Source organism: Mangifera indica, chromosome 4 (genome assembly GCF_011075055.1).
Source record: "Mangifera indica cultivar Alphonso chromosome 4, CATAS_Mindica_2.1, whole genome shotgun sequence".
Lineage (NCBI taxonomy): Eukaryota > Viridiplantae > Streptophyta > Magnoliopsida > Sapindales > Anacardiaceae > Mangifera > Mangifera indica.
The window spans coordinates 13,273,550-13,301,228 of NC_058140.1; the positions used below are offsets into that span (position 1 = coordinate 13,273,550).

General features: G+C 33.9%; 4 protein-coding genes and 1 long non-coding RNA gene across 6 annotated transcripts; 1 reads left to right on the forward strand and 4 right to left on the reverse strand.

Moving 5' to 3' along the window:
* Positions 1-5,246: 5,246 nt before the first annotated feature.
* On the reverse strand, positions 5,247-9,087 carry LOC123214127 (F-box/LRR-repeat protein 10). Of its 2 annotated transcripts, XM_044633863.1 has the most exons (4): positions 8,768-9,087; positions 8,014-8,219; positions 7,766-7,859; positions 5,247-6,853 (listed from the first exon to the last, which is right to left on the reverse strand). In XM_044633863.1, the coding sequence occupies exons 1-4, from the start codon at positions 8,939-8,941 to the stop codon at positions 5,414-5,416; spliced, it is 1,914 nt and encodes a 637-aa protein (XP_044489798.1). In that variant the 5' UTR covers positions 8,942-9,087; the 3' UTR covers positions 5,247-5,413. The 2 variants fall into 2 exon arrangements, with proteins under 2 accessions (XP_044489798.1, XP_044489799.1); XM_044633864.1 differs by lacking the exon at positions 7,766-7,859 and having other exon boundaries at positions 8,768-8,952.
* Positions 9,088-10,758: 1,671 nt separating this feature from the next.
* On the reverse strand, positions 10,759-12,762 carry LOC123214753 (heterodimeric geranylgeranyl pyrophosphate synthase small subunit, chloroplastic). The gene is made up of 2 exons (XM_044634724.1): positions 12,335-12,762; positions 10,759-11,816 (listed from the first exon to the last, which is right to left on the reverse strand). Exons 1-2 carry the CDS (start codon positions 12,668-12,670, stop codon positions 11,151-11,153), a joined length of 1,002 nt encoding a protein of 333 aa, XP_044490659.1. The 5' UTR covers positions 12,671-12,762; the 3' UTR covers positions 10,759-11,150.
* A 4,815-nt stretch (positions 12,763-17,577) lies between these two features.
* LOC123214957 (acetylserotonin O-methyltransferase-like) lies at positions 17,578-19,077 on the reverse strand. Its single transcript, XM_044634984.1, has 2 exons — positions 18,214-19,077; positions 17,578-18,009 (listed from the first exon to the last, which is right to left on the reverse strand). Exons 1-2 carry the CDS (start codon positions 18,991-18,993, stop codon positions 17,710-17,712), a joined length of 1,080 nt encoding a protein of 359 aa, XP_044490919.1. The 5' UTR covers positions 18,994-19,077; the 3' UTR covers positions 17,578-17,709.
* Positions 19,078-21,023: 1,946 nt separating this feature from the next.
* On the reverse strand, positions 21,024-24,633 carry LOC123214133. The gene is made up of 3 exons (XR_006501815.1): positions 22,496-24,633; positions 22,062-22,271; positions 21,024-21,613 (listed from the first exon to the last, which is right to left on the reverse strand). It is a non-coding gene; the product is annotated as an uncharacterized LOC123214133 (long non-coding RNA).
* Positions 24,634-24,669: 36 nt separating this feature from the next.
* LOC123214132 (F-box protein SKIP23-like) lies at positions 24,670-27,337 on the forward strand. The gene is made up of 2 exons (XM_044633870.1): positions 24,670-26,221; positions 26,931-27,337. Exons 1-2 carry the CDS (start codon positions 25,124-25,126, stop codon positions 27,000-27,002), a joined length of 1,170 nt encoding a protein of 389 aa, XP_044489805.1. The 5' UTR covers positions 24,670-25,123; the 3' UTR covers positions 27,003-27,337.
* The last annotated feature ends 342 nt before the right edge of the window (positions 27,338-27,679 follow it).

Below are 27,679 nucleotides of genomic sequence, written 5' to 3' on the forward strand. Positions count from 1 at the left end.
CCTTGCCAGGACCAGAGTTTTTTTCAGCATTCCAAACAAACTTTCGAATTTATTTTTTAAATTCAAAGATCAAAAGATAATGAAAATATGCTTCATTGAAACATGTTATGTAACATTTTGGGTGATTAGTAGGGTGTGCAGATTACTATACATGACTCTTGATTTCTATTCGGATCAAATAATTTTAAGTAGGTTTGGATTATAATTTGTATAGAGTTAATCAAAATTGACCTATAATGAAATCTATATCAATGTCAGGATATCTAATTGGGTATTTGATCATAATTTTTTTTGTCATTTTTCACCAAATCGAATCATCATCAATCAAAAGCATTTACTATAGGAATTGGAAGCTTTTCACTGGTTGCGATTATGGTATGAAGTTTGGACTTCTGAAAGAGAAATGAATGCAAATTTTGTGGATTATTATTATTATTTTTTTCTTCAGGTGAGAGGTGTTGCAAGAGGAAAGAGATAATATTTTGGTTAAGGTGATAAGGATGTGGTGACGACTGACGACAATTGCCCATTAGGTTTGACGATGAGAGAATGAAAAGTGGGTAAGATTTTTAGAAGAATAGTGAGAAGAAATATTTTGAATAAAGATGATTGATTGTTTATAAAATTTTAATTTATTTAATATAATAACTATAGATTTGATCACTATATCTTAAATTTATTGATCTAATAAATATAGATAAGATTTTTATTATTAAAAAATAAAATAAAATATCTTTTTTTGGTTAACTTTTGTTATATTTATCTAAATTTATTATATCATATTTTTCTAAGTTGTTCGAAGAGGGAGGAGAGGATGCAAGATTTATGCCTAGACCTCCGATTTTACTAGTTATATTCAAATAGGAGGAGATTGCAAATTAGGTGAGTTTTATAACGAGAAAAAAAGAATTATAGAGTGAGTTTATAATAGATATAATTAAGAGTAATAGTATATATATAAATAAATTATAATAAGAATATCTAATTTAATAATTTTAAAATAAGAGAAAAAAAACAATCCTATCATCCATTATCAACTATCACCTTAATTATATAAATAAATTTACACCTATAATTTCATCTTATGATTAACCGTGTTTTAAAGTTTAAGCATGTGATCAATGTTAAAAAAATGGTGCAAGTTGGGAGAATATACTGGAGAATATACCGAGATGCTGCTCACGTGCAATGGTTACCGATTAGTAAAAATAAAAGTCCTAAATCCTAGTACAGGGCTTCGGGATTAACTTTAGTTAAATAAAATATTCAAACACCTAATTCGGGGATCAGAATTAGATTAGACTATAATTAATTACCAAATTTAGAGAGAAATCATGGATCGGGAAACCCGGCTGTGTACTATGACGTGTCGAGAGCAGAAGGCGTGAGAAAAAAGTTGACCTAGAGTTGCAGGCAGAGGATTCGCATCCTTAAAATGAATGACATGGATTGCACGTGGAGAGATATGGCTGGATGTACGTGGCATAGTGGCTTTTCGGAGTGACCAAGAGCCGGTTAGGTGAGGATAAGTTTTCGGCGGACATTGCCAGCGAAGCGGCGAGTGGTCGCCGCTGGAGTAGCCATTAGTATTATTAATTTAAACTAAGTTAGCACTCATTTTAAGTCTAGTCCATGTTTTTAGGCAGCGAGTTATATTATAAAACCTTATCCAAACTCATTATTTTTAGTTTTAAATTTTGTTTCAAAGGTTTAGGTGGCTGGCCACTCTTAAAAATTAAAATTGTACACTGCTTATGGCAATTATATAATTTATATATTAAAATTAGAATTTCTATTACTATGTACTTTTTTAATTCTAAGTTTTTATTTATTTTTTTGAATTTGGGATTTATGAAGATGATCTTATTATTCACTTTAAAATTATAAAAATTAAAAAAAATCACTTTGTGACACGTAGGCTGAAATTGGTCAAAAGAATGCGGAACAAGAAAGCATGAAGGGTGGCCCAGTGGGTTGGCTTATGACATATGGGTGACTCACGGTCGGTCAAATGCAGACGTGGACAGAAGAGATTCAACCAGGCAGAGTTGAGGAGTGAAAAACCCGAATTGAAACCGAAACCCCCAATTTTTGGTTCTGTTTTCTACCAAAATCATTCTATCTCAGACAGATTTTCCTCTCATGCAATTCATGGTGTTATCTTCTGCCACTGTCTCTTTATTTTTGCATCCAACCACTAGAGTAATGTCCGATATTTCAATCAATTATGTAACGATAATGTGATTTATTTCAAAACAAATAAATATAATCTAAAAAAAAAACTGTAAAAATGTGTCAAAATTTCATTGCTTACAAAATTTCATATACCTGAAATTTTTTTAACCTTCATTTACCCCTAAAATCTTCATAAACCCTCTCTAAATTTAAAATCTTATAGTAAGACCTTGAATACTAATAAAATTCCCAAAATTTCATACTATTAGCCAATAGAAAATGCTAAACATTACAAAATTTTATATGACTCCTAAAATCTCATTACACCCCAATTAACTTTAAAATGTTACAATTATACTCCAAATTCAAAGTTTAGGATACCAATATAAAATTTAGCATATACAATAAATTTCTAGAAAATCATTAGTTTATATATTTTGCAGATACACTATTGAATATGTTAGTGAAAATTTTCTAAATCCCCATATATTTTAAAATACTACACTTACTTCTCAAATCAAAATTTTTTAAAAATGCATGAAACTCATAAAATCCTATAATATTGCCAAATTTTCTTACAATACAATAATCCATCGACATGAGGGAAAAATATGTGCATATTGATCTTATTACTTGAAATTAACATCAGAGGAAAAAATATTTAATCATTTTATAATATGTTTTAAATGCCCTTTAATTTAAATTCAGTTTAAATAGGAAATAATTTAACTTAAATTAGGTTTCAATTCATCAAACTGATATTAAGAATGATTCGAATTTAGTTCTAATTAAAATGATTTGGTTTAAGTTTGACTTAAATTTATAGTTCAAATTCATCATTTGGATATGTAGCTTAAATTAGTAATTTAAATTTGTGACTTATTGATAAAATAATATTTTTTAATAATTATTTAATATAATTTGAATAAGATCAGGAATTAAATTCAAATCGAATTAAATTATTTATCTAACTTTCTAATCAAATCTCTTTACTTAAATTTGGTTTGAATTTATAAATATTTGAAATATATATATTTAAACCGAACTAAATTGAACCAAACTTGTTTTCAAGTTTAAGTTGACTTAATTCAAATTTAATTATAGATATATTATTTATGTATTTAAATTACATAAGCAAAATACATTCATATAATTTTATTAAAATATAAAATTATATCTGATAATGATTTGTCCAATGGTGCTTGAGTGATTTCTCATACGCCTCGAAACGTGAAGACACAATGTTCATTAAATTTTGACGATTTTAGCATACATTGAATGTGGACATATGCTGTATGCACCATTATAAAAACGTTTTGATAAGATAAATTTAAAAAAAAAAAAAAGTCAAATTGTTTTAGAGTAAGTTCCATTTTTTTGACACGGTTGATGTTTATCCCATCTGAATTTATTAAATTCGGAATCGTGTCCTTAAGGACAAAATGATAATTTTGCAAATGGAAATAATTGAAGGGTAGGGTTTAGTTGTTCAAATTTAGAAAGATTGAAGGGTGCATAAACAGATAAGGGACATAATGGGTCAACAAGGCCAATAGACTTGTTCTCATCCAAGGGTTAGTCTATTTCTAAATATTCACTTAAAAGAGCTTTTAAAATTCAAATACCTATTTATCACTAAATTTTTATTAAATTTTTTTATTAATTACAAGAATAAAACCGTTATTTTATCATTAATATAAAATAAATAAAATTATATTTCATTTGATCATTTTAATTTAAAAAATTAATAATTTTTTTTATTCAAAAGTTTGAAAATTGTATTTTCCCCTTAGGATTGGAGTTTTTCAGTTTCAGTGACTACTCCGAGAAGGTTGTTGACCGGCTTTCCCATCACTTCTCTCTCTGGTGGTTTTCCAAAGTAAAAGCCATCAAAAATCTAATCAAAATAGTTTAATGATATCGCACAGATCAATGCATTGTCTGACTTTCCATGCATTGGTTGGACAACGCACAAACGATGATGCATATGTTTATGCATCTTTTGATCAAAGCATAAATGGTCAAAAAAGTGACACATATTTGTGTCTCGTTTGGATAATGTCACACAAATCTATGTATCTTCGGTCATCCGTGTATTGGTCGGACAATGCACAGGTAATAATGCATATGTCTGTGAATTGTTTAGTCGATGCACATACTTGTGTGATGTTGTTCGATCATTTTGACTTAATTTTTGATGGTTTTCATGCCAAGAAACCATTAGAGAGGGAGGTGATAGGAAGGCCGGTCGACGACTTTCTTGGAGAGGTTATCAAATTTAGAAAAATCAAACGCTAGAAAAAAATATAATTTTTTAAACTTTTGAATATAGAAAAATTATTAGTTAGTATTTTAAAACTAAATAGGTAAAATATAATATAATTTTATTTATTTTATATTAATAATAAAATAATGATTTCATTTTTATAATTAATTTTTTTTAATAAATATTAAATAATAAATAAATATTTAAAATCTTAAAACCCATAATAGATGTTTGAAAATAAACTCAACCTTCCACTGGGGACAAATCTTTTGGCCGGTCAATAAATAATCTTGGGCACCCAAAAAAGGATAGCGTCAAACTAAATAGTCACATTACTAAATGACAAACTACTGCCTTAGTTTGTACCTGTAGTTGTATTCATCGTCAAAATGAGACTCAATTACGGATGTCGTCAAGAGGCATTAATGGAGCGACAACTGGTGGGGCTGACACTAACTCAGGATCACCACAAATATTTTATCAACTCCCACATGATTACATTGGGATATTACTTAATAATGTAACCTGGAAACTTCTTTCACTACCACTAGTCTCCTCAAATTTCATTTCCTTTTGGAATCTTACAACATTTTCTGAGATCAAGATTGGTTATGGTTGAATGCTCAAGACAACCCACCTTTTATCTCCCTCACTCAATCACCGACGTAATGCCCTCATCACACTTGACATTAACCCAGAAATCAGTATTGAATCGGAGAATAATTCAAAGCTACAACACATTTTAATTCATCTTATACATAATATGCAATTCCCATTCGAATAGAGCTCCCATTCGAATAGAGCATATCGAAAGGGGAATATTGTTGAAATCAATCATGATGTTCGACAACATTTCTCAGTTTCTAAATTACAAACACATGTTTTGAGCTTAAAAAGAGTACAAGATTACAACTAGCAAGCAATTTAAAAGCACATGCATATATGTACAGACTGAACCCTTATCTTGGAAGATTAATCCATCAGCTCAGCAGCATCCCCCATCTCTTCATCGATGATACCAAACTCTCCTTCCATAAGCCACTGTTCAAGTTCATCCACCTCATCGTGGTCATGCATGGACAACCCATCAGAGTTATCCCACTGGTCCACTGCCAGCTCCTCGCCATGCCACGCAACATTCAAGTATGGTCTATTTCTAGCTAAAGCATCCACAATATCTCTATTTGCACACCCTGTCACTCCCAACCATCTCAACCTTGGAAAGTAAGGTTTCTTTAACCACCTGAATGCAAGATTCGTAATGCCGCCACAATTGTAAAGGTCCAATAGCCGCAAGTTACTACCATACCAACTGTTGTCATCAACCTGCATTGACGCTAATGCCATGATCGAGGTGTCACCTATTAGTGGACATTGTCGCATCCGTAGCTTAGAAATTGGTACCCGACTTTTTGCAAGTGCAAGAATTCCATTATCTGAGAGGTTGGGAAGATTTGATAGGTCCAGTTCCTGCAACTGGAGTTTAGAAGTGCCATCAAAAAGAGCAAAGATGCATCTGTCTGTAAGTCTCTTGCACCCTCTAACAGACAAGGAAACTAAAGAACCAATGACTCTACGTCTTAAATATGACATACCCACATCAGTTATAGAAGATCCATCCAACAACAGAATTTTCAATTGAGAAAGGAAGCTGATTGCTTGGAGGGCTTCATCCCCAAGACTTCTGCAAGCTCTCAAGTCAAGAGCTTTAAGGGCTGTATTAGATGCCAAATTTCTTATTGCATTGTTGGTTAGAAGATGACACCATCTCAATCTCACGTGTGTTAGTGACAGCGAGGTTGCAGCGATGTCATGAAAAACAAGATCAGTTAACTGGGTCCCATGAGACACTCTAAGCTTGCATAGGTTAGAGCAAGAATGCAATAATGTCTTGAAACCTGTGTCTGTAACACGACAAAAGCCACCAAGACAAACACTTTCCATCTTTGTACACTTATCAGCCATTAGAAGAATGCCAAGATCATTAACTCGTTTAAAATAGGTAAAGATGAATTCTTGGCTCCGGACGAGTGAGAGGTGTTTCAATTTTCCATGCGGATTAAGCTCTTGGAGGCCACAGTTGGTGAGGTCAAATGTAATTCTTGGTTCTATGAGAGGTGCATCCCGAAGATCCAAATGTGTTAATAAGCTGAGGCCCTGTGATATTGTACTAACCATAGTATCAGTAATATAGTCTACTTGAAGACACAATTTCTGAATGCTTGGTAATATGGGTGCCTGGATATTGTTTGGTGATAGTCCGGGTCCCAAATTTGGGCTAAGCAATTCAGTCACCATAACTGAAGATGTGTAACCAATCTCAAGTGATGTGAGTTTTGATGAAGCTAAAGCCCAAACTCGAGCAAAATTATGACGAAGAAATATTGAAATGTCAAACATCAGCATCAATGCCTACCAAAACAATAAAAATAAAAATCAGACTGCATATATTGGACAACTTCAAAATGTCTAAGAATATGTAAAAAAATGTAAGACCGAAAAGAAATAATACAAAAGTAAATAGGAAACATCAGTTAAATAGGTTCCGAGGAAACTTCAGTAAGTTGAATCCTACATATCTGATAATATGCATAGAGCTGCTATCTATCATTCATTTGATAAACAAAGACCCATGGCCAAGGAGGAATCCGGCCAAATTTTCCATCCAACTCTTGAAGCACTCTTAAGCATTACCCGTCCTTCAAGTCTATCAACAATTGTACAAACTATGGAAATCAAAGGGATCAGAGTGAAGTAATCTTATTGACTTAAGCTTCAATAAGATAATTCAGGACAGCCTAGAGCTATAAACATGAATAGTGTTGGTATACTTCCCCTCTCTAACCAAGGAAAAAGCCCAAATTAAACAGCCATTTCGAGAGAAAAATGTCATTCACATTCTCTACCCTATTTAAAGTTTAGAGCCAATATAAGATCACAAAAAGAGACATCTAATACATGCAATGAATGTGTTTAATAATTGAATTAGATTCTATGAAATGATTGTACATTCTATATCAAAACTTTCATCCACACGCTACTAATGTCAGTCATAGTTATCATGTGAATATCAATATGGCTACCTGATCAAAGAAAGTAATTGTATGTGAAGTGTATATGATAACAAAGAAGAGGAAGACATAATAACAACAGGTTCCCAATTGTCAGTAGACACAGTAATAATTGGTTCCCTTTTGAATCGGATTCAACTTGTATATCAGAGGCTGATAAATGCCAATGAATAAACCACATTAAATGGCTTCAATGTCCACCAAAACCTTTCCTTGTACAAAATTTCTTATTTGTTTTATAACTGAGCCTTACTTCTAACTGGGTACAACATTTGAGCAACTCCTCCAAGTCAGATACATGAATAGATCGCCCCCATTTTTCAGCAACTGAGCCCAAGTAAAGAGACCTGAAGGAAATTTGATATAGAATCCAATAATGTCACCAGATAAATACAAATAAAAAACAACTATTTTACTATGAAACTATACATTCTCAATCACATATATGCATAGAATGCAACTAGAATTATAGGGGCAAAAGAAAACACATAAATAATATACCTCAAATCCTTGCATTTCCTTCCAATCTCACATAATAATTTCCCACTGAAATCAGCGCAATTGTACAGACAAAGCTCATGCAATGAAGGCCGAAGCATAAACTCAATGGCTGAATCATCAAGCTTTCCACAATCAACCTTTAGACTCCTAAGAAAAGGATTTGGCGGTAACAAAGGCCTCATAATTTCCATTGATGGCGCAACATCCTTCAACATAAGTCCACCAACAAACACTTCAGGACCAAAAACAATTTCCCATTCCCTTCTATAGATAAATATAATAGCATAAAAGCCTTAACCTAAAACACTCGATCTAGCTTGACAATCTTAAAGTTCTATTACTAAAAAGTCAAAATTTTGAATTTCCCCTAACATTTATTATCACAATTTACATAAACTCCTGGATTTCATTAGCTCACGCATGTTTCATTTGTCAGGAAAACAAATAAACAAAAGCAGATCGCATATACAAATCAAGAAGAAAATGAACTAAAAAGATTATGCACTCATCTGGGTAGACTATCTTGAAATTAATCCACAAGTATAACACAAAACCACAACAACCAATTACTCAAAAGTCAAAATTTGAATTTCCTTAACATTTCTCGTCAACATTCACATAAGCTTCAGGGATTTTCTCATACATGCTTCATTTGTCAAACAAACAAAATTAACCCACGAAAAGAAAATCAAATAAAAGAGAAAAAAGAGCAAACTTGATTTCCAAATGGCTTGAAGAACATTGGAAAACTTACAAGAATCTGGAAAACGGAAAGAAAAGAGAGGATCTGAGAAACACAATCCTTGAACGTAGAACAGGTGGCAGCAACGGAGCAGATCGATGCCACATCAAGCTTGGTGATGATGGTACATAACACAGCCGGAGGTAACTGATCCAGGGAGAGGGTAAAGCTTTCATGGTTAGCCATTCTCAGACAAGGAGAATGGCTTTGCTTTCACTCAAGGGGATCTATTGGGATTGTGAACGGAGAATGGCTTTGCCTTCACTCAACGGGATCTATTGGGATTGTGAAGGAGGGAAGGAGGAAGAAAGACACGGCACGGCAGGGATAATAATTATAAGGCCAAAACAGTATTTCCACCAAGGTATGTTATTTTCCCAAATTTCTCCCCTAAACTTTGAAAATATTAAATACTCATTTACGAGCAGTTAAAATTAACGAAACTCTAACCCCTTACAATTTTATCTTTTTTTACCTCCACAAATTTTAAAAACAAAAAATTTTCCCGAACCTAAATTTAAAAAAATAACAATTTTCTCATAGGGTTTTGTTTCCATATATCTAACACCATCATTGATGTCATTACCGACGACCTCTCCCTCCTAAAGTTTTCTCTTCCTCTGATGGTCTCTCTCCACCTGTTTGATTGCCCAATCGATGTCGAAGAAGCCGTGGAAGGAAGACGAAGCTCTTCGTCTTTTATGAGTTCTTCGATACTGATCGAGTATTCAAATGAGTGAAAAGAGACTGTCAGAGAAAAAGGAAGCTTTCGGAGAGAGAGGCCGCTGACAATGGTATTAAAGATGATGTCAGAGATCTGGAAATGAAACCTTAGGAAAAAATTATCATCTTTTAAAATTTAAGTTAGGGAAAATTTTTAATTTTTAAAGTTTAAGAGGTAAAAAGAGATTATATTTTAATTTATTTTTAATATTATAGATTAAATGATAGTTTTATTTTTATTATTATTAATTTTAATGATTAATAAATGAATGTTTAAAATTTTTAAAATTAAAAAAGAAAAATGTAAGAAAACCGCATCCATTAAGTGGGACATAGCCCTTTGGCCTAATAATAATTGAGAGTTTGGAACAAGAGTTGACACTGGTTAAGTTTCGTTGGAGTTACCTGTGCTCTGTCCCATCGTAAGTTAGAGTTTATTTGGGCCAGGCGGGTTTGGTTCGGCCCATTTCGTTGGATAGAAATGTGACCCAGTTGGCCAGTTGGCCCAATTTAAAATTAATCAGCCCTAGTTATATATAAAATTTATGATAAATATAAATATCATAGATTTTTTAACAGTTCAGTGAATATAAATATTCATACAATATTTATTGGATTCTTTCTTGCTTTTGCAATATTATATGAACAATAATATATATATATATATATATATATATATATATATATATATATATATATTCGTGCATAAAAAAACATATATCGATAATAATATTGATATTATATACAAGTGTTAAAATTCATGTCATATGGACCTACCAATTAATTTGCAACATCGTGTAAAACGTTTACATAATGCATTATATGTAAGACTTGTTAGGGCAAGAATCATGTGCGCTGATTACACTTGCCATCTCTTTATCAACAATTGGATCAGGCTTGTTAGTCAAGGATGTTTATCCTCTGGGCAACCCCGAATGGTACGTTACATAAAAAATGTGCAATTGTTCATTGTAATCAACTTTGGCATTCCACGCCTGAACTCGCCATCAAGTTGTCACGATCTTGTTTATTAAAGGCAAGTATCACGTGGATGCTGAGACCAAATAAGTATTTCATGCCCAAGGTGAAGTTAGGGACAAAAGGGTGAGATTCTATACTTTCTTAATTTATCTAATATAATGATTATAAAATTAATCATTAGATTTAAAGTTTTATTTGTTTGATATAATCAATTTAACTCTGAAAAGACAATCCGATTCAAATAAGATTTCTATGTTACTTAAAAAGAAAAAACAAATTAACTATTTTGAACAACCAAGTTTGTGTTTCCTTAAAACAATAGCATTCAAGTGAGAGCAGAGGAAGAGAGTTTCGCCTTCCCACAATATATCGGAAGACTAAACAACAAACATAATAATCTTACATGTTGTCACTCATTTTTTGACACTGTCCCCCCCGTACAAGGCGTTTAGTGTCCTCTAACTTTGGCCAGCAGACTCAACATGAAGAAGAACAGCTACAAACACACAACCAAGTACAATTACAAAGCTTATGTTCTCCATTTTCACTGGAAAAACATGATAATCAAACATGCATTATGTATCAAACTCTGAGAGTATCCGCTGCAATCCACGCTGCCAAAAATCCTTTATCAACTGAAAAGCACCAGTAGTCAGCCTGTTCCCAGCAGTGTAATGGACATGCCAAATTATCAACTTGAATCACTAATGGAAAATCCTCTGTCGGCAGCATAATCCACAAAGCTATAAAGTGGCACCACTTTCTCACCGAACTTCTCAAACCCATCTAGTTCCTTCTTAGCTTTGGTTCTAAGTTCCTCAGCCACCTCCATAGCCTTGTCAACTCCATACACGGCCACATAACTCTTCCCTTTCTTTTTTGCGTTCTCTCCATCTTTCTCACTCAGTGTTTTCGCTTCCAACAAGTCATCGACCACTTGATACAAAACTCCAACAGCTCTTCCATACCTCCTTAATCTCTGTAGTTCATCGTCTTCTGCACCAGCCAATAATCCTCCACAAACTGCAGAGCATTCACCCATTTCACCAAACTTTTTCTCTTGCACAAATTCAACAGAATTAGGCCCACCTACAAGGTCAAGGAACTGTCCAGCAGCCATGCCAGTCGATCCCACAGCACGGGCGATCTCAGCAATCACACGAAGGATGCAGGTTTCAGGTACAAGATCAGAAGGTGTGTGGGACACAATGTGTTCAAATCCAAGCGGGAAGAGTGCATCCCCAGCAAGGATGGCCATGTCAATACCATAAATTTTATGGTTTGAGGGTTGGCCCCGGCGTGACTGGGCATCATCCATACAGGGAAGATCATCATGAATCAATGAAGCAGCATGAACCTGTTAAAAAGAGAATAATCAATTAAACTGCTCTTCAAATGCCTTTCGATATTTGATTCTCAAGAGAATTTGCCAGATAGAACCAACTTGTTTGTGTACATTATGGTGCTAAGTTAACATCTTCAAATTATTTACACATGAGAACTCAGAGCAAATTTTGCCTTAAAATCAACTTAAATATTTCAGAATATATGCAAACCAATTCCTCCTGGCCCATTGGATCCATAATTGATCCTGGTACAGAATGAAAATCCCAAATCTCAAATTCGCTGTTTGTTTGCTAAACTGATGACACAAAGCATATTAGATATTGGCAAAACTCATTTATAATATGATTCTCAAGTCAAATCATTGCCTTCATCTTATGAAAACAGAGTCAACCATTCCGATCAAAATTGAATTTTCAACAAGAATTTAAGTATAAAAAAAAAACCGTACTTTAAAAAAAATAAGAAATAAAAGATTCAGTTAAACTCCAAATAATATTCAAAAGAAGACAGAAGTAAAGAAAGTCGAACCATTTCAAGAGCACAAGCCGTGGGAAAGGCAGCAAGGCGATTACCACCAAAGAGCTCACAAGCCGCCACACACATGACGGGTGGCGCCCTCTTGGCACCTTTGGCCAGGACGGAGTAGCGCATGGCTTCGTAGATCCCTTCTGGGTACTTAATCGGGATTGCTCGATCCAAGTTTTGGTCAATCTCAGCTATAAGTTTTGTCCAGTAAGTCTTCAAATCGAACTGGGTGGATCTCAACTGCTTTGAGGACACTGAAACGGAACAACACCGAACCGCCGAGAGTCTTCCTGGGAGGATAAAACCCGGTTGAGTGGTTGATATTACTGTTGAAAACATACTAGTTTTTTTTGTTCTGTAAATGCTCCAAGTGAAAATGAGATTCAATGGTGAAAATGAATGGTCTTAGGCTGTCTGCGCAGAGGAGATGAATGCATTTGTAAATTTTGAGTTTTGACTGATAAGGTACACGTGCCGCGTGGCGTTTGTTTCATCCATTGTAGTGATCCTCCATAGTCATTTTCCAACAAGTATGGGTTGCTTTCACTTAACTCAAAACTTGTGGGTCAACATGTAACTATCCCTTGAATTAGTGGTTTTGGATTTTTGAGAATTAGGCCTATTTTGTAAAAATCAAATAATTCATCTTTACTTATTGTATTAAGTATAATATTTTAAAATTTTAAATTCAAAATGTATTAAACACAAATTTTATATTTTTAATATTAAATAATTATTTTATTCATTTTAATTTTTTTTTTAATTTAAAAAAATTAAAACAACATCATTTTAGTATCTAAGTCTAAATTATAAATATGTCTTTTAATTTTTAATTAATTATCATAATATTGAAAAAAAAAACCTATATTTTTTAAAATCTCTATCCTCTTCATTCATCTCATTAAGTTCATATTCATAACATCGATAAAAAAAATTTCACATAGTATTTTTATATTTGATTAGTGTTTTTTTCTTTGTCCGGTTTGACTCTTTATCTTTGTTATTATCTGAAAAGATAAACTTTTATATTTTTTTCTTTGTTTATTTGTAATTTTATTATATTTATAATTCTTTAATGTCTTATATACAAATTGATTTGAAACACTAATTTTTTATTAATTTTATTATATATTCACCTGATGATGTAATTAGTGAATAAGTAGGACTAGATTTGAAGTAAGCTTGTTCGAACTCAAAACGAGTTTTGCTCGAATGAGCTCGAGCCTAAACTTGCCTTGAATGAGTCTGAGTATGAATGCGAGCCTGAATTTTAAATAAAAAACAAATCCGAACATCAGTTAAACGAGCTGAGCTCAGCTCGCTAGCCAATCACTCAAATGAAAAATCATTTAACTTGAAACAAATGACATCGTTTGTTTCTTGAAATACAAGCTTGAAACCGAGCTAAAAATACAAGCCAAAAGCGAACTTGCGTTAAATGCGAGCCAAGTCTAAACACTAAAATTATGAAACAAGCCAAACACAAACATGTGTTTAGTGAGTTCGGTGAGCTTGAGCTTAGACTCACTGAAAACGAGCTGGCCCTGTCTCGGCTCAGCTCGGCTCGACTCGACTCGTATCCAACCCTATGAATAAGAAGTATTATATTATTAGCTAAGTCAATTAAATACTTTGCATATAAATTGTTATATTAATTTGAATTAGGTGATTCATAAAAAGTGTTAAAATTATTATTAATATTATCATATTTTTATAAATGTATTATTGGTGATATATCGTATTAAATTCGTATATATATATTTTTTATTTTTTTTATATCCAAATTTTATGATCATTCTTTTATAAATATATTTTTTATCATTTACTATATTATATTTGTTTTTTTTTTTTTTCATATTTACTAGGTCTTGGGATATTTAATTCTAACAAAATTCATATTTTAATAATTTGAACTTTAAAATTATTTATTGTATGTTGAGGTGGAGCAAGGCTTTGAATTATGGGCTGGCATGTGGCGGTCATAAATAAAAACAAAAAATTGAACTTTAAAATTTGTATTTATTTATTTTTATGTGAAAATAAACTTATTTTTTCAATACTAGAATTTTACCTATTGTAAAAATATATATATACAAATTTGATTGAAATTATAAATTAAATTTCCAATAAATTATCTATTTGTTTTAGGGCCTTAGAATGAGGATGTTTTATCACCTAATTTCTCAGTTTTGGTTACGAAGTGATATTTTACTAGAAATTATTCAAGATTTATACTCGTTTGGACCCATACTTCTGAGTAAGAAGATCATACTTTCGAGTTGGCTCATGAATCCTACATATATGATTTTGAGAATACAACTAAACTTTGGTGGGACATAGTCCTTTGGCCTTTTATTTTTGTTTCCTTTAAAAGATGCTTTAAGAAAATCTAAATTGTTAGATACATGGTTTTAAAAATTAGATTGAATCGATCAGTTTGATCAATTAAACTATCAATCATTAATCAAATCAATTGATCATGTATAAAATCAGATTTGACTCGGTCAATATGAAAGATTAATTTTTTTTTCAAAAATTCATTATGAAAACTTAAAACAAGACATTATTTATCATATTTACATATATATACTATCAAATTAAGTTTATTTTAATATTAAATAAATTAAAATATTTATTTAATTATAAATTATATAAATTTTTTAATATTATTTTTTAATAATTAAATGATCCGATTACAAATCAACCAATTTAATCGTTGATTAAACTAAATTACCCTTTTTCTTGTGTCGATATCTGATAGTATTCCACATACATTGGTTAGGCGTATAAAACAATAATTTAAAAAAAGTAAGGGAAAAGGACTATTTTCCACCCAAATTTTAGTCAAATCTTAAGTCACACTCACGAGAGATAAAAAATCAAAACTTCCATCCATGATCAAACTACCATCCAAATTTTTAGTCAGAGATAGATGTAAAATTGTTATTTTACCTATAAACTTTAAAACTTCAAAATTTTATCATTCCCCCCCCCCTCGATTTTAAAAACTAACACTTCAACTCATCCTTAAAGTTTGAAAAGTTTAGATTTTACCTCTAAGGTTTGCTTCCTTCTTCGGCCACCACTGACGATTGACACTTTCCATCGATCTCCCTTCTCTGGCTACAAAAAATAATGAAAGACAAACTTTTGTTGCCCAGATCTGGATGACGAAACATCGTCTAAACCTAGAAGAACAGACGAAGAATGACCCTTTGTTATCGCGTCTAGATGACGTGATGAGCAACGAAGAACAACAAAGCATCCTCTTTCGTCATCTGGGTTGTGCGAGGAAGAGAGATATCTTTGTCGCACCAGGAGAAGAAAGAGGCTATAGATGATGTTGAAAGATGAAATTGAATAGTAGGGGTAAAACTGCTATTTTTAAAAGTTATAAGGGGGTTAAGTTTTGAAAAATATGAAATCCCTAGGTTTGAGGGTGAAAACATTACTTTTTAAAGTTTAAAAACTTTAGGTAAAGATGAAATATTAGCTTCTAAAACCTGATAGAGGGAAAAATAATAAACTTTATAACTTTTAGTATAAACAGTAAAATAACTATTTTATCTTTCCCTAGAAAATATTAATAGAAGTTTGGTCATAAGTGAAAATTTAAGTTTTTCATTTTTCAATAGTGTGGGTTTGAGATTAGATTAAAATTTGGGTGGAAAATAGTCTTTTTCCCTTTTAAGTAAACATCTGCTTGCACCTTTAATAATATTTTATTAATATACGGAAAGCAAAGGGTAAAGTACAGTCTTCTACTTAAGTTTTTGTCAAATGATTATTTTGCTTACTAATTGAAAAAAATTAAAAATGAACCCTCACCCAAATTTGAACTCCAACAACGAAAAAAGATTTAAGTCAGTGTCAGATGTATATACAGTCACACTACCCTTAATTATTCTATTTTTAAAATTACCATATTACCCTTCAATTCTCTTTTTTCTAGTTTTCTCATTTAATAAAAAAATATATACTTTTAAATATATAATTACTCATATTTAATCACATGATAATATTAGATCCAGGGTGACTCTATTGTAAATATGCTTTTTGCACATATATTTCTCTTTATTTTGTTTAGTAAACTTAAAAATATCAAATTTTGGCTCCTGCAGAAAAATTCAGAGGCTGATAGAGTGTCTAATTGTTAGATGTCAATGACCAAAAAAAATTAAAATGTTCTTGAATATGCAAAGTTATGGATGCTGTAGTTTATCTTTATCCCATGAAGATGCTTAGGCTCTGAACAAATAAATAATATGTATTGTTAAAAAGAGAGAGATTATTAAAATCTATCTTTTATATAAACAAATCAAACACTCTCAAAAGGGTGTATCGTTATCTATATCAATCAACTCATGCATCTTGTATAAAATCTTTGTTCGATCTCTAAAAGAGAGAGAAACTAAAGTCTTTGCATATTCAAATGCGAGAACAAATGATAGTTAAACTGAAAATCTTTCCTCGTATACAAGGAATGAACAACCTTTGTTTTGCACTTTGCTAAAGCAAAACTTTAGGTGTCCGTGAAGCAGCTAAAGTGGGTACTTTATTAAGAAATCAGGAAGTAATAAATGCCCGAATATATAGCGGCTTCACATGAATTAAAATAAAACAAAAAAAGGGCAGAAGATTAGCAGGGTCGGCATGGCTTAAAAGCTACCAAAATAATGCATATGAGACAACAATGCAACGTGAGAATTACTCTTGCTTGTTACATAACGTGAAGAAACTATGATAACGTTTAAATTTTGTTTAGTCCATTGTTGCTTTGCCAGCAATTTCCCTTTTGATGTTCTTTATGATGAAAATGGTTCACACCAAATGTATAAGAAGCAGAGGTCGAATATTTTAATTTGAAGTTGTGCAGAAATAAATGTTGTGTTGGTTGGTGTCTTGCATATTGTAAACACTTAAAATGAGTTATTTGTACAGAATATTTTAGAGGCTTATGTGATTGTTGTACCTTTTGCAATCAAGGATGCGAAAGGCATCAACAAGATTGATCTTTCTGAAGATGATCAGCTTCTTGACTGAAAAGGGGTTGGAGTCTAGAATGTTGCTTTTATGAAAATTTAATATTCGGGATTTGATTAATGAGGAGAAGAGTGGCGCGGGAATTTTATATATAAATAATTAAATATTTTAATATAATTAAATATAATTTTATTTTTAATTTAAAATTATCTAATTATATAATGATGTAATATTATTTTATATAAAATTTTACGTATTATTCGTACACAAAATATTATTCAATAACCAATCAAAGGTTAATTATTTCAGTACAAAACATGACAAACTCCAACAGGCACAACACCATTAATAGTAACAAACCTGAAAGATTTTATTTTCATAATAGTCTTATTCAATTAAGGAAAAGCTTCAATAACGGATTGAACTGCATGAATAGGCTTGACACTGTATCTGCTAAATCCTGCCTGCCGAAGAACATACTCCCATTCCTTCAAGCTTCTCTCCTTCCCTTTAGAAGTGTGAGCCATCATCGCCATGTCCAGCATCAATCTCACAAATTCGAACTTGTCATCCCTTTCTTCTGCTTCGATAATTGTTTCAACTATTATCACCTTCCCTTTGTCCTGTGGAATCACTTTTCTGCAGTTCTTCAGGATCTGGATGCACTCATCATCGTCCCAGTCATGCAAAACTTGCTGCAATATTCAATAATAATTAACCCATTAAACTGTACAAGACAAATTTAAATTGAATAATTCAAAATGTCCGTGGTTTGGATTTGAGTTTTTGTCGTTTTTGTAAAACTAGGTATAACGATTATGGGACCAAATTTACTTGTTCAATTAATCTGGAGATCCCGGTAACACAAAAAAAGAAATTTATGGTAGATGAATACCAACCATGAAGAAAGCAGCGTCAGCCATGGGAACACTCTGAAACATGTCTCCTCCAACTTGCTCAACTCCATTACACCTCTCATTGTCGCACACAACATGAGGAAGATCAAAGTTTATCCCTTTCATCCATGGAAAAGACTTCACCAACAACTTTAAAGCCGTCCCGTTTCCGCCACCAACATCCACCAGCCTTCCAATTCCATCAAACACCTCAGGGCAACTTTCAATCAGGGCAGGCACTGCCACTCTAGCGTTACAAGCCATTGCATCATTGATCAGCTTGCTGTGAGCTGAATCCGCCGCTGCATACGCCCACACGTCCTTCCCATGAGCCGAGTCAAAAGCCGATGACCCGTTCGCCAACACGCGCCCGCTGAGGCAGTGCCACGGAGCCAGCATCACCGGGCTGCTCTCGAGAAGAATGAAAGCCGCCATGCTGTTATTTCCTTGTTTTAGGAGGCGGCGAGAGAGTGGCGTTTGTTCAAAGGCGATGGAGTTTTGGCTGGTGGGTTTCTCTTTGAAGATTTGGTAGTGGACAAGAAATCTCATTACTCGTTGAAGATTGGACGGTGAGCAATTGAGAGCTGTTGATAATTCTGAAAGTGTCATAGGGCAGCCATTGTTTTCAATGGCCTCAGCTATTCCAAGCTCTATAGCACATTTCACTGCTGCCATTTTCACAAATCCGAATACGCAATTCCAAATCTCTACTTGTGCCTTAGCTTCCTCCTTCTCGTTTTCCTGTTCCTCATCTTTTTTCACTGGACTTTTTGTTGCCTCCATAGCTGTTTCTTTGTTTCTTGATAAAATTTATCAATCGGCTTCACCTATAAATAGTAGTAAAATGTCGAGAGGAAGTTGTTTTCAATGGGATCTTGATATGTATGAAATCTTTACTTTAAATATTATAATCAGAATGGTCAGGAAATTTTATCTTTATGAAACCTAAAAAATTAATGAACGTGATAACGTGTTTGTTGAAATTATATTAAGTTAACGCACTGATTTAAAGGATTGGCCACAATATCAATATGTTTCTAGAGAACAGTGATCTGTCAGAATTAAAACATGTTTTGTTTTTTTGAAGAAAATTTGGGACTGAATCAGCTTTACCGAGATGATACCTCAAGTGTAGTGCCTGGGGATTTGAAACGTTATTATTAAAGTAATGTTATGTGTATATTTTTTTTATGCACAATTCTAGTATATAGATAATAAATTATCGTATAATTAGATGTTATTTTATCTTTAATTTAAAATCATCGAATTATATTATTACAAATTATCTATATACACAATTATATATAAAAAATAAATACACATAATTTCAGTGTTATTATTATATTTAGAATTTCATTGTTTTGTCACTCAAGTTAATTTTTGAGAGTATAATATGTTCCTCTAAGTGGGTGTACTACAAATTTCACTCATTTGTTACACAAAGTATCCCTTAAAAGTATGATATAGTCTTTTGTCACACAAACTATCATTAGGTGCAAAACATGTTGATCTAAGTGGGCAAACTCTAATGCAATATAAGCTCTTATTATTTGACCCATCTATTGGGATCATTGTAGGACCAATGTACCTTGATTATTGCTTTTCTTTAACAAAGTTGGTATTTAGTTTCAAGTTGAAGCCTGTAAATAATGAAATGATACAGGCATTTGCATTTAAATATACGCTAATGGAAGCTGAATCAATGGTGTGGCAGCCGCTAGCTACCTTCAATCATTCATTAAAAAATTAAGCAAAAACAAATCTTGTAAACCTTTTACCCTGTCACACGTGAAATAAATGATGTGCATTTAAAACGTTGATAGGATCTGCTATGAAGCAAATGGAACAGACAATATATTAATGTTCGATTCTGAAGGCAATAATCAATATTTTTCTATTGAAAAGAATTTACAATTCTTTTTCTCAGAACAATTTAACTTGTTTATAGTGCAAAACATGAGGGCGAAAAGAGGTTGGTTGAAAAAAGGGTTAGGATCAAACAGGACCACTTGTAATTTTATTTGTGTTGAGTTGGGTTCTGCTCGATTATTGTCGAGCTTGAGCTTGTTAGTGTCATCTAACCGTGTCTGAGCCAAACACTATTAGGCTAAACTTGATTAAATCCTAATTGAACAGATTGCAAAATCCCTTCACCACAAAAAACAATCCTTCTTCTTTCTCTGTTATATACAATTTAATCTGCCAAATTGGGCTTGAGCTTCTCCACCAAATCAAAAGAGAGGAGTTTCCTTCACAAGCTTCTGTTAGTATGTCAAATCTTTTATCAATATTGCTCCGCTGCAGTGGTAAATCTCCATTTTGATTGAGCATTTGAGATGGTTTGTTATATCGCATAAGATGGAACATCATTCTCTGTAACAAAAATGCATAGAAAGCAATCAGATCAAGGGACAAAATATCAGAGAATGAAAAAGAAAAATAGATGGTCATGATGTTACAGAATATCTTGTATGCAGATTTGTAACAATAAATTCACTGGACTTCATTTCTCAGGTAGGCCAATTTTGAAGATAAACCTTTCGGTCTCAGGTGTTGATTTCTTGTTTTGAAGGACAATGAGGCAACGCAAGATAGTATTGCGACAGCCATGCAGTGGAAGCCCAATCATGTAGAAAAAATTGCTTTTGTCTAAACTGTATATTCTCAATTTATTATTCAGGCATTTGATCCATGTTAAAAGTCAGAGCATTCAAACAACTTGCATACATTTTCCTCTGGCGGGAATAGTCCCGCAGAAGAGACTTTACAAGCTTATTCTGTAGCCATAACTTATCACTGGCATGCAAAAGGAATACGAAAGATGAAAGGTGGATTTATAACGTTGATAAGGTCTGCTATGAAGCAACTGGAACAGACTATATATTGACATTCTGATTCTAAAGGCAATAATCAATACTTTCCTGTTAAAAAGAATTTACATTTTTTTTCTCTCACAACAATTTAACTTGTTTATAGTGCAAAACACTAGGGGGTAGAGGGGGTTAGTTGAACAAAGGGATGTAATCTAGCCGAGCCACTTGCAGTTCCGCCTGTGTTTAGCCGGGTTCTGCTCGATTTTTATCGAGCAAGAGCATTGTTAATGTCTTCAAGCTTGAACCCAGCACCATTCGGCTCAATTTGATTAAACCCCTAATTGAATAGATTGCAAAATGCCTACACCACAAAAAACGATCCTTTTTCTTCTTTCTCTGTTATATACAATTTAATCTGTCAAATTGGGCTTGAGTTTCTCCACCTGAATCAGAAGAGAGGAGTTTACTTCGCAGGCTTCTGTTAGTATCTCAAATCTTTTATCAATATTGCTCTGCTGCAGTGGTGAATCTCCATTTTGATTGAGCATTTGAGATGGTTTGTTATATTGCATAAGATCAAACATTATTCTCTGTAACAACATTGCATAGAAAGCAATCAGATAAAGGGACTGAAAATAAGAAAATGAAAATGAAAAATTGGTGGTCATGATGTTACTGAATATTTTGGATGCAGATTACTAACAATCAATTCATTGGCCTTCATTTCTCAGGTAGGCCAATTTTGAAGATAAACCTTTCAAAGTGTGCAATTTTTGTTTTAGAGGATGGTGAGGAACACAAGACAGTAATATGATAGCCATGCAGTCAAAGCCCAATCATGTGGAAAAAATTGCTTTTGTCTAAAGTGCATATTCCCAATTTATTTATTAGCTATTATATAAGAGATGTTCGTGTTAAACGTTATCAAAACTTCAATTAGTTTTCTGCAAACAGTTGCAACAATTACTTTTGACAAAGTGCACATATTCAAGCATTTGACCCATGCTGAAAGTCAGAGCATTCAGACAACTTGCATACCTCCTGTTGCCTCTGGCGAGATTAGTCCCGCAGAAGAGACTTTACAAGCTTGTTCCATAGCAATGACTTATCACTGGCATGCGAGAGGACTATGAACGATGAAAGGTGGTGCAGGACCAGTGTCTATGCCATTGACTTCCGAGTTGCAGCTCTGTCAAGGGCATCAGAAGTCCATGACTTCATATATGCTTCCAAAATTTCTTCTTTATCCTGCACCAAATAAATCATTAGAATATCTTGTTAATTGACAGTAGGAAATCAAGGAACACTGACATACTGTCTAGTACAATATTCATCGTTGCAATCAAGTTCACTTTCTGGTATGTTCCCAGGCCAAGACAATTAAGTAATTTCTTTTCACTTTCTCCCTTAAACATCTAAAAAACCAGAAGTGAAGATAAATATAAAAATTGTCAATAGTCAGCCAACATTACCTCCGCAGGTTCTAGGTAACCATCAGCCTTAGCAAAACAATTCTCTAAAGGTGGCAGAAGTTCAAGAACACAAGCACCTGACAGTGCATTGCAGGCAGCAAGGCGCACAGGAGCTTCAACACAATGGTGTAAATACACTCCAAGTTGACAGCCCTATAGCAGATCACCACAAGATACAGCAGCAAAGTGTTCTACAAGAGTTTCTATATATGTTGAGTAACTCTCATGAATCTCTGACTGAAACTTCAGAAGCTCTACATTATAATTCTCACTTGTCTGTAATAAATTCATATTTATCTCTGGAATGAGTTCATGGAATCTGCCAGCCCATTACTCATCCAGCAACTGCCCATGGTGCTCTTGTAAGGCTTCAAAAACATCTCTACTCTTCTCCTCTTCAAGCACACCCAGTCCAGCATCTAATGTCATGGATAAAGAATGCAATTTCCAAAATAAAGCCACACCCCAAACAGGGGAGGGGACTTCAGGAGATAAGAAGGTGGACATAGCTTCAATGCCCAAAAGAAAGAAAAGTCCAAATTTAGTAATTAAAAGCACATCAGGTTCCTGCACAACGTTGTCTACCATAGAAGCACTTTGAAGACCAGCATGTTCGCCAGAAATGATGGTCAAAATTGGACTGAGGAACCAATGCATGGGAAGTGGCAATCTCTGACAAGCCCACTCTACTGCCAAAGAGGTACTGCAACGATCTTGACTTGTAATATTTGAAGGATCTAAGTCCTCAGGTATGGTGTCCAGAGCTATACACCCTTCTTAAACCTTTTATTGCCAGAACTACTGTTTTCAACAATGGCTTTCGATTTTTTCTTAGCACCCAAACCCCTATTTTTGAAGTGAGAAATTAATGTTTTGCCGAACAGCACGTAGTCATCTTCTTTATATTCCCACCTAAATAATTTCATTCGTTTATTAGATTGAAAACATCGAATGCAGAGATCCAGGTACTTCAAAACAGGGACTTGAAACAATATCTCTAATGCCTTATCCACAATCATTTCATCTCTTGGTCCGGCAGTTAAACATATTCCTAAGGTAGAATTAATACTTTGTACAGCAAAAGTCATCTCTTCATCTGTGGGCAACTCCAAGACAGATATCATTTGCAGGATCCAAGCAAGTGAATAAGAAGTCGTGCCTCCATTTGCGCTAACAAAACAGTTGAAGACCAAAATCCCCCATGACCTCACCGAAAATATATGTAGAATAAGGAATTGATTTTTTCGGAAGCACTTTTAATTTGTTTTGAGTAAATGTACTTTCTACAAAAGCACCTTCTTGGTAATTTCAAGCATTATCTCACATAAAACATAATTTAAGTTAAACAGCACTTGATTTACCTAAAGAACACTCCTTCCAAACACCGCAAAATTAATACAAGATCAAGTTTACCCCTTCGAAAGTTCTTGTAATAGTGTTAAAATCGCCCCAAACCCACTACCAGTTTCTTACTTCTTTTTTTTTTTTTTTTCCATTTTGTCCCAAAGCACTTCATGCAAACACAACAAAATCTGAAAAAAATAAAAAGCTAAATATAACTAATTAAAGCTGCCGTAAGGCTAGAAAAAAAATGCTCTACGTAATTTCATGCCCAAATTTTCAAAACAAAACTAAGCCCTCAACTAGACCACTTATAAATAGAAACGAAGAAGACAGAGAGAGAGAGGTAACCGGCCAGTGAGAGCGGTGGCGAGCGACGGGAAAAGGTAAAACGGTGGGTTTAGGGGTTGGAGTGGGTGAAAAAAACTTGCTTTGAGGCTTATCCGAGATGCCCTTTTCGATTATACTCCCCACTAAGTGCGACGCCCCTTCTTCACTGATTTGATGCTTGTTCGTGGCCAGTACATTGTTTTGCTTCTTCTCCATCGGTCAAGCTGACTTCAAGTTTGATATTGACAGTTACCGAAATTGAAGCGCAAGAGAGTTTGAAGCAAACGGAGCTGACTGTTACCTAACTGTTATATGGACGATCAATCTCATAGTTGAATATTAAATTCACCTATTTATGAAAATAATAAAAACACCCTCAAATTTAACTTTTTGGGTTTTTATGTAGTTTTTATAAATGTGTGAGAGTTCACAAAGTTTTTGGAATCCTTGAAATTTTTCCTCAGGGAAGACCCTTTAATTGGATCAGGGTCACAAGCCCAAACTTCTTTCCTGCCATTTGAATTTTATAACTGTTGCATGTCTGGTGGATTTTCCTTTTCCACCACATGCGGTGAAGTTCGAAAATGAGATGGGAATCCAATCAATAGAAGAAGAAGACAAGCCGCAAATTTGGAAAAATTGGTGAGAAAAGCACGTAATAGAGAGAAAAGGAGGTGGAGTGATATTATTGGTCATACGAACCTATGCCACCTTCAATTGTATTTGCACACTTCTTCATTCTGGAACTTTCTTGCTTCTTACATCTTGCTTCTTGTTCTCCGCAGCCTGGGCTTAATTAAATAAGATTGTGGTTCTCATTTTGCAATTCATTTCACTATATTTGTAACAAGAACCACAAGTTATTTTGTATTTTCATACATTTTGTTTCACTTTCTCTCTACTTTCCTTCACTTTCCCGAGAAAGAAAAAAAAACTTAAACTTTTCTTCAACATAACATGGCGGACTGGTCCGGACTCCCGAAAGACCTCCTAGTCCTAATCGCTAAACGCTTAGATACCTCCGATGATCTTTCTCGTTTCCGCTCCGTCTGCTCCACATGGCGGTCCTCCGTTGCACCGAAACGCCGCCGTTTCTCCGGCTGTGTTCCGATGCTCCCGGACGACAACACTAATATTTCCACCGATTCTTGTGGACTCCCCCTATCGAAATGCACCGTTTTTCTCGTCCAATCACCGCAAAGGGCGACCAGTTGGCTGATTAAAATCGAAGAAGACACGCATAATCAAAAGCGATTGATATATCCTCTGAATCGACGCCGTCTTGACTTCAGAAAGGTATTAGATGTTCGAAATCTTAGTATCTGTGAAATCGGGCATGGATATGTTCTTAATTACGTACATTGCCACCAAAGTTCGAAGGTTGCCTTGATGCATATTGGTAATAGTAAAAGCGATTCTGATGGTTTCGTGTTGCTTACTGTTCATGTTTCTGGTGAATTAGCCATGTTTAAAAGTGGGCATGAGAAATGGACAATATTACAACACATGCAGTCTCCATTCGATGATGTGATAGTGTATAAAGGGAGATTTTATGCGGTTGATAATACAGGAACGACTGTAATTGTTGATTGTTCAGGTTGTAGTGTGAATTTAGTTGAAAGTCCTGTGTTTGGTGGTGGTAAGAAGTATTTGGTTGAGTGCAAGGGTGATTTGTTGTTGGTTGATATGTCTCGTAGGATTGATGCTGCCATATTTGGTCCATATATGGATTGGTTGCAACCACCTGTTTATAAGTTGGATGAGGAGAGGAAGGAGTGGACTAAGATGACCGATTTGAAGGATGATTTGTTGTTTTTGGGTGAAGATTGTGTTTTTTCAGTGTCTGCCAATAAGCTTGGTGTGAGTAGAGGGAATTGCATACTTTTTGTTGATAATGTGTATGGTTCGAGTGAGGATGAGGCAGATGATGATGCTCATCGTCGGGTAGGTGTATTTGATCTAGAGACTGGTCGTATTGAGCTGTTAGGAAATTACCCTGAACTTTCCAAGCTGTTTTGGCCACCTCCTGGTTGGACTTTTTCAAGCATAGTGGAAGTAAGTGTTTGTTTGTTCTTTTTTTATTATGGGCAAACTATATTGTTTGGTGCATTGAAAACCTCTTTGCAATTCCTTTATTTCTGAATGGATATGATTTTTGATAAGTTAATGTTGAACAAGGTGCAATGTATAGTCAAACTTGACTGTCAATGAATCATTGCAGAGCTTTAAGAGTTTTTTTCATACATCTATTATTCAGATGGTTTTTTTCTTCCAAATTATGTGCTGTCTTTTTTTGGTTGGTTTTGTCTTCTTGTTGTTGTACTTGTATTTAACTGTAGCATTAGTTATTTTGTTGTTGTTGCTTTTCTCAAGTCTTAATGACATGAAAAATGTATGGTAATGAATTGCACCACAGTGTAGTAAAGAAAGCCCAAAGTGAACTCATGATGATGAAATCGTGCTTATGAAAATTCTGTTTTAGGAAATGATTTTGAGTATCTAGAAGCAAAGACGAAGTTAATATTTTTTAACAAAACAAATGAAAATGCCAAAACTCATGAGCCACTAATTACTAATATTGAAACAAATGATTAAATTTTCTTGCTTGCATCATGTAGTTCATCTAGTTAACACCCTGTTTTCATTTGAATTTAAATGATATAGACATGCAAAGCTATGTGAGTAAAGTAGGATGTCCTGTAATTCATTGCCCTTTGGAGTTAATCCTGTATGTGTGTTGGGACTAATTATTATTGATGCACAGCATGACAGAAAATGCGAGGCTAATGATGGACACCATGGCAGACAGCAAGCTGTAGGAAAGGTAGCAGCCTAACATGTGTACAGAAAAGAAACTGCAACATCAGCACAACAGAGCCAGAGGACCATGAGTATATGCAGATTTGATGATGTGGCAACACAGGATTGGCAAAACATTTATGAAGGGAAAGAGAGTGATATAAACCTAGGGAAGAAGAAGAAAATAGAAGAATAGGCAGTGAGGGAGAGACCCAGCCTCTCAAAAGCTGGAGGAAGATTGAGTTGTGTTGATTCTCAGTGGTTATATTTTCTGTGATTTGCTTTTAATGAAACTAAATGTGCCAGACAGTTAATTTGAACAATCTGTATTTCATTTCTCAAGTGTTAAATACAAAATCTTTGTTTGTCTTATTGTTGTTGGTTCTACATTTTACCTACAAATCTCTATAATTACAGCTTGCTTCCATTGCTTGTATTCTGAAACTTGGTCTGGATTCTGGAATCTGAGGTTGGTTTTGCAGTTGAGGAGACTTGTTGCTGCTGGTTTCTAGAGAGACATTCCCAGGTACCTAACAATGTGTTTCCACTGAATTGTCAAGTGGGAGACCCACAATTATTGTGTGATTGTGCTTATTTTGCATTTCTTAACGATTTGTTTGCTTAAGTAACTAGCTCCTAAACTTCTTGTTCTTTGATATTTTGTGAAAAGCCCATTTGTTTTCTAATATTTAAATGATATTGTTTAAAGCGCTG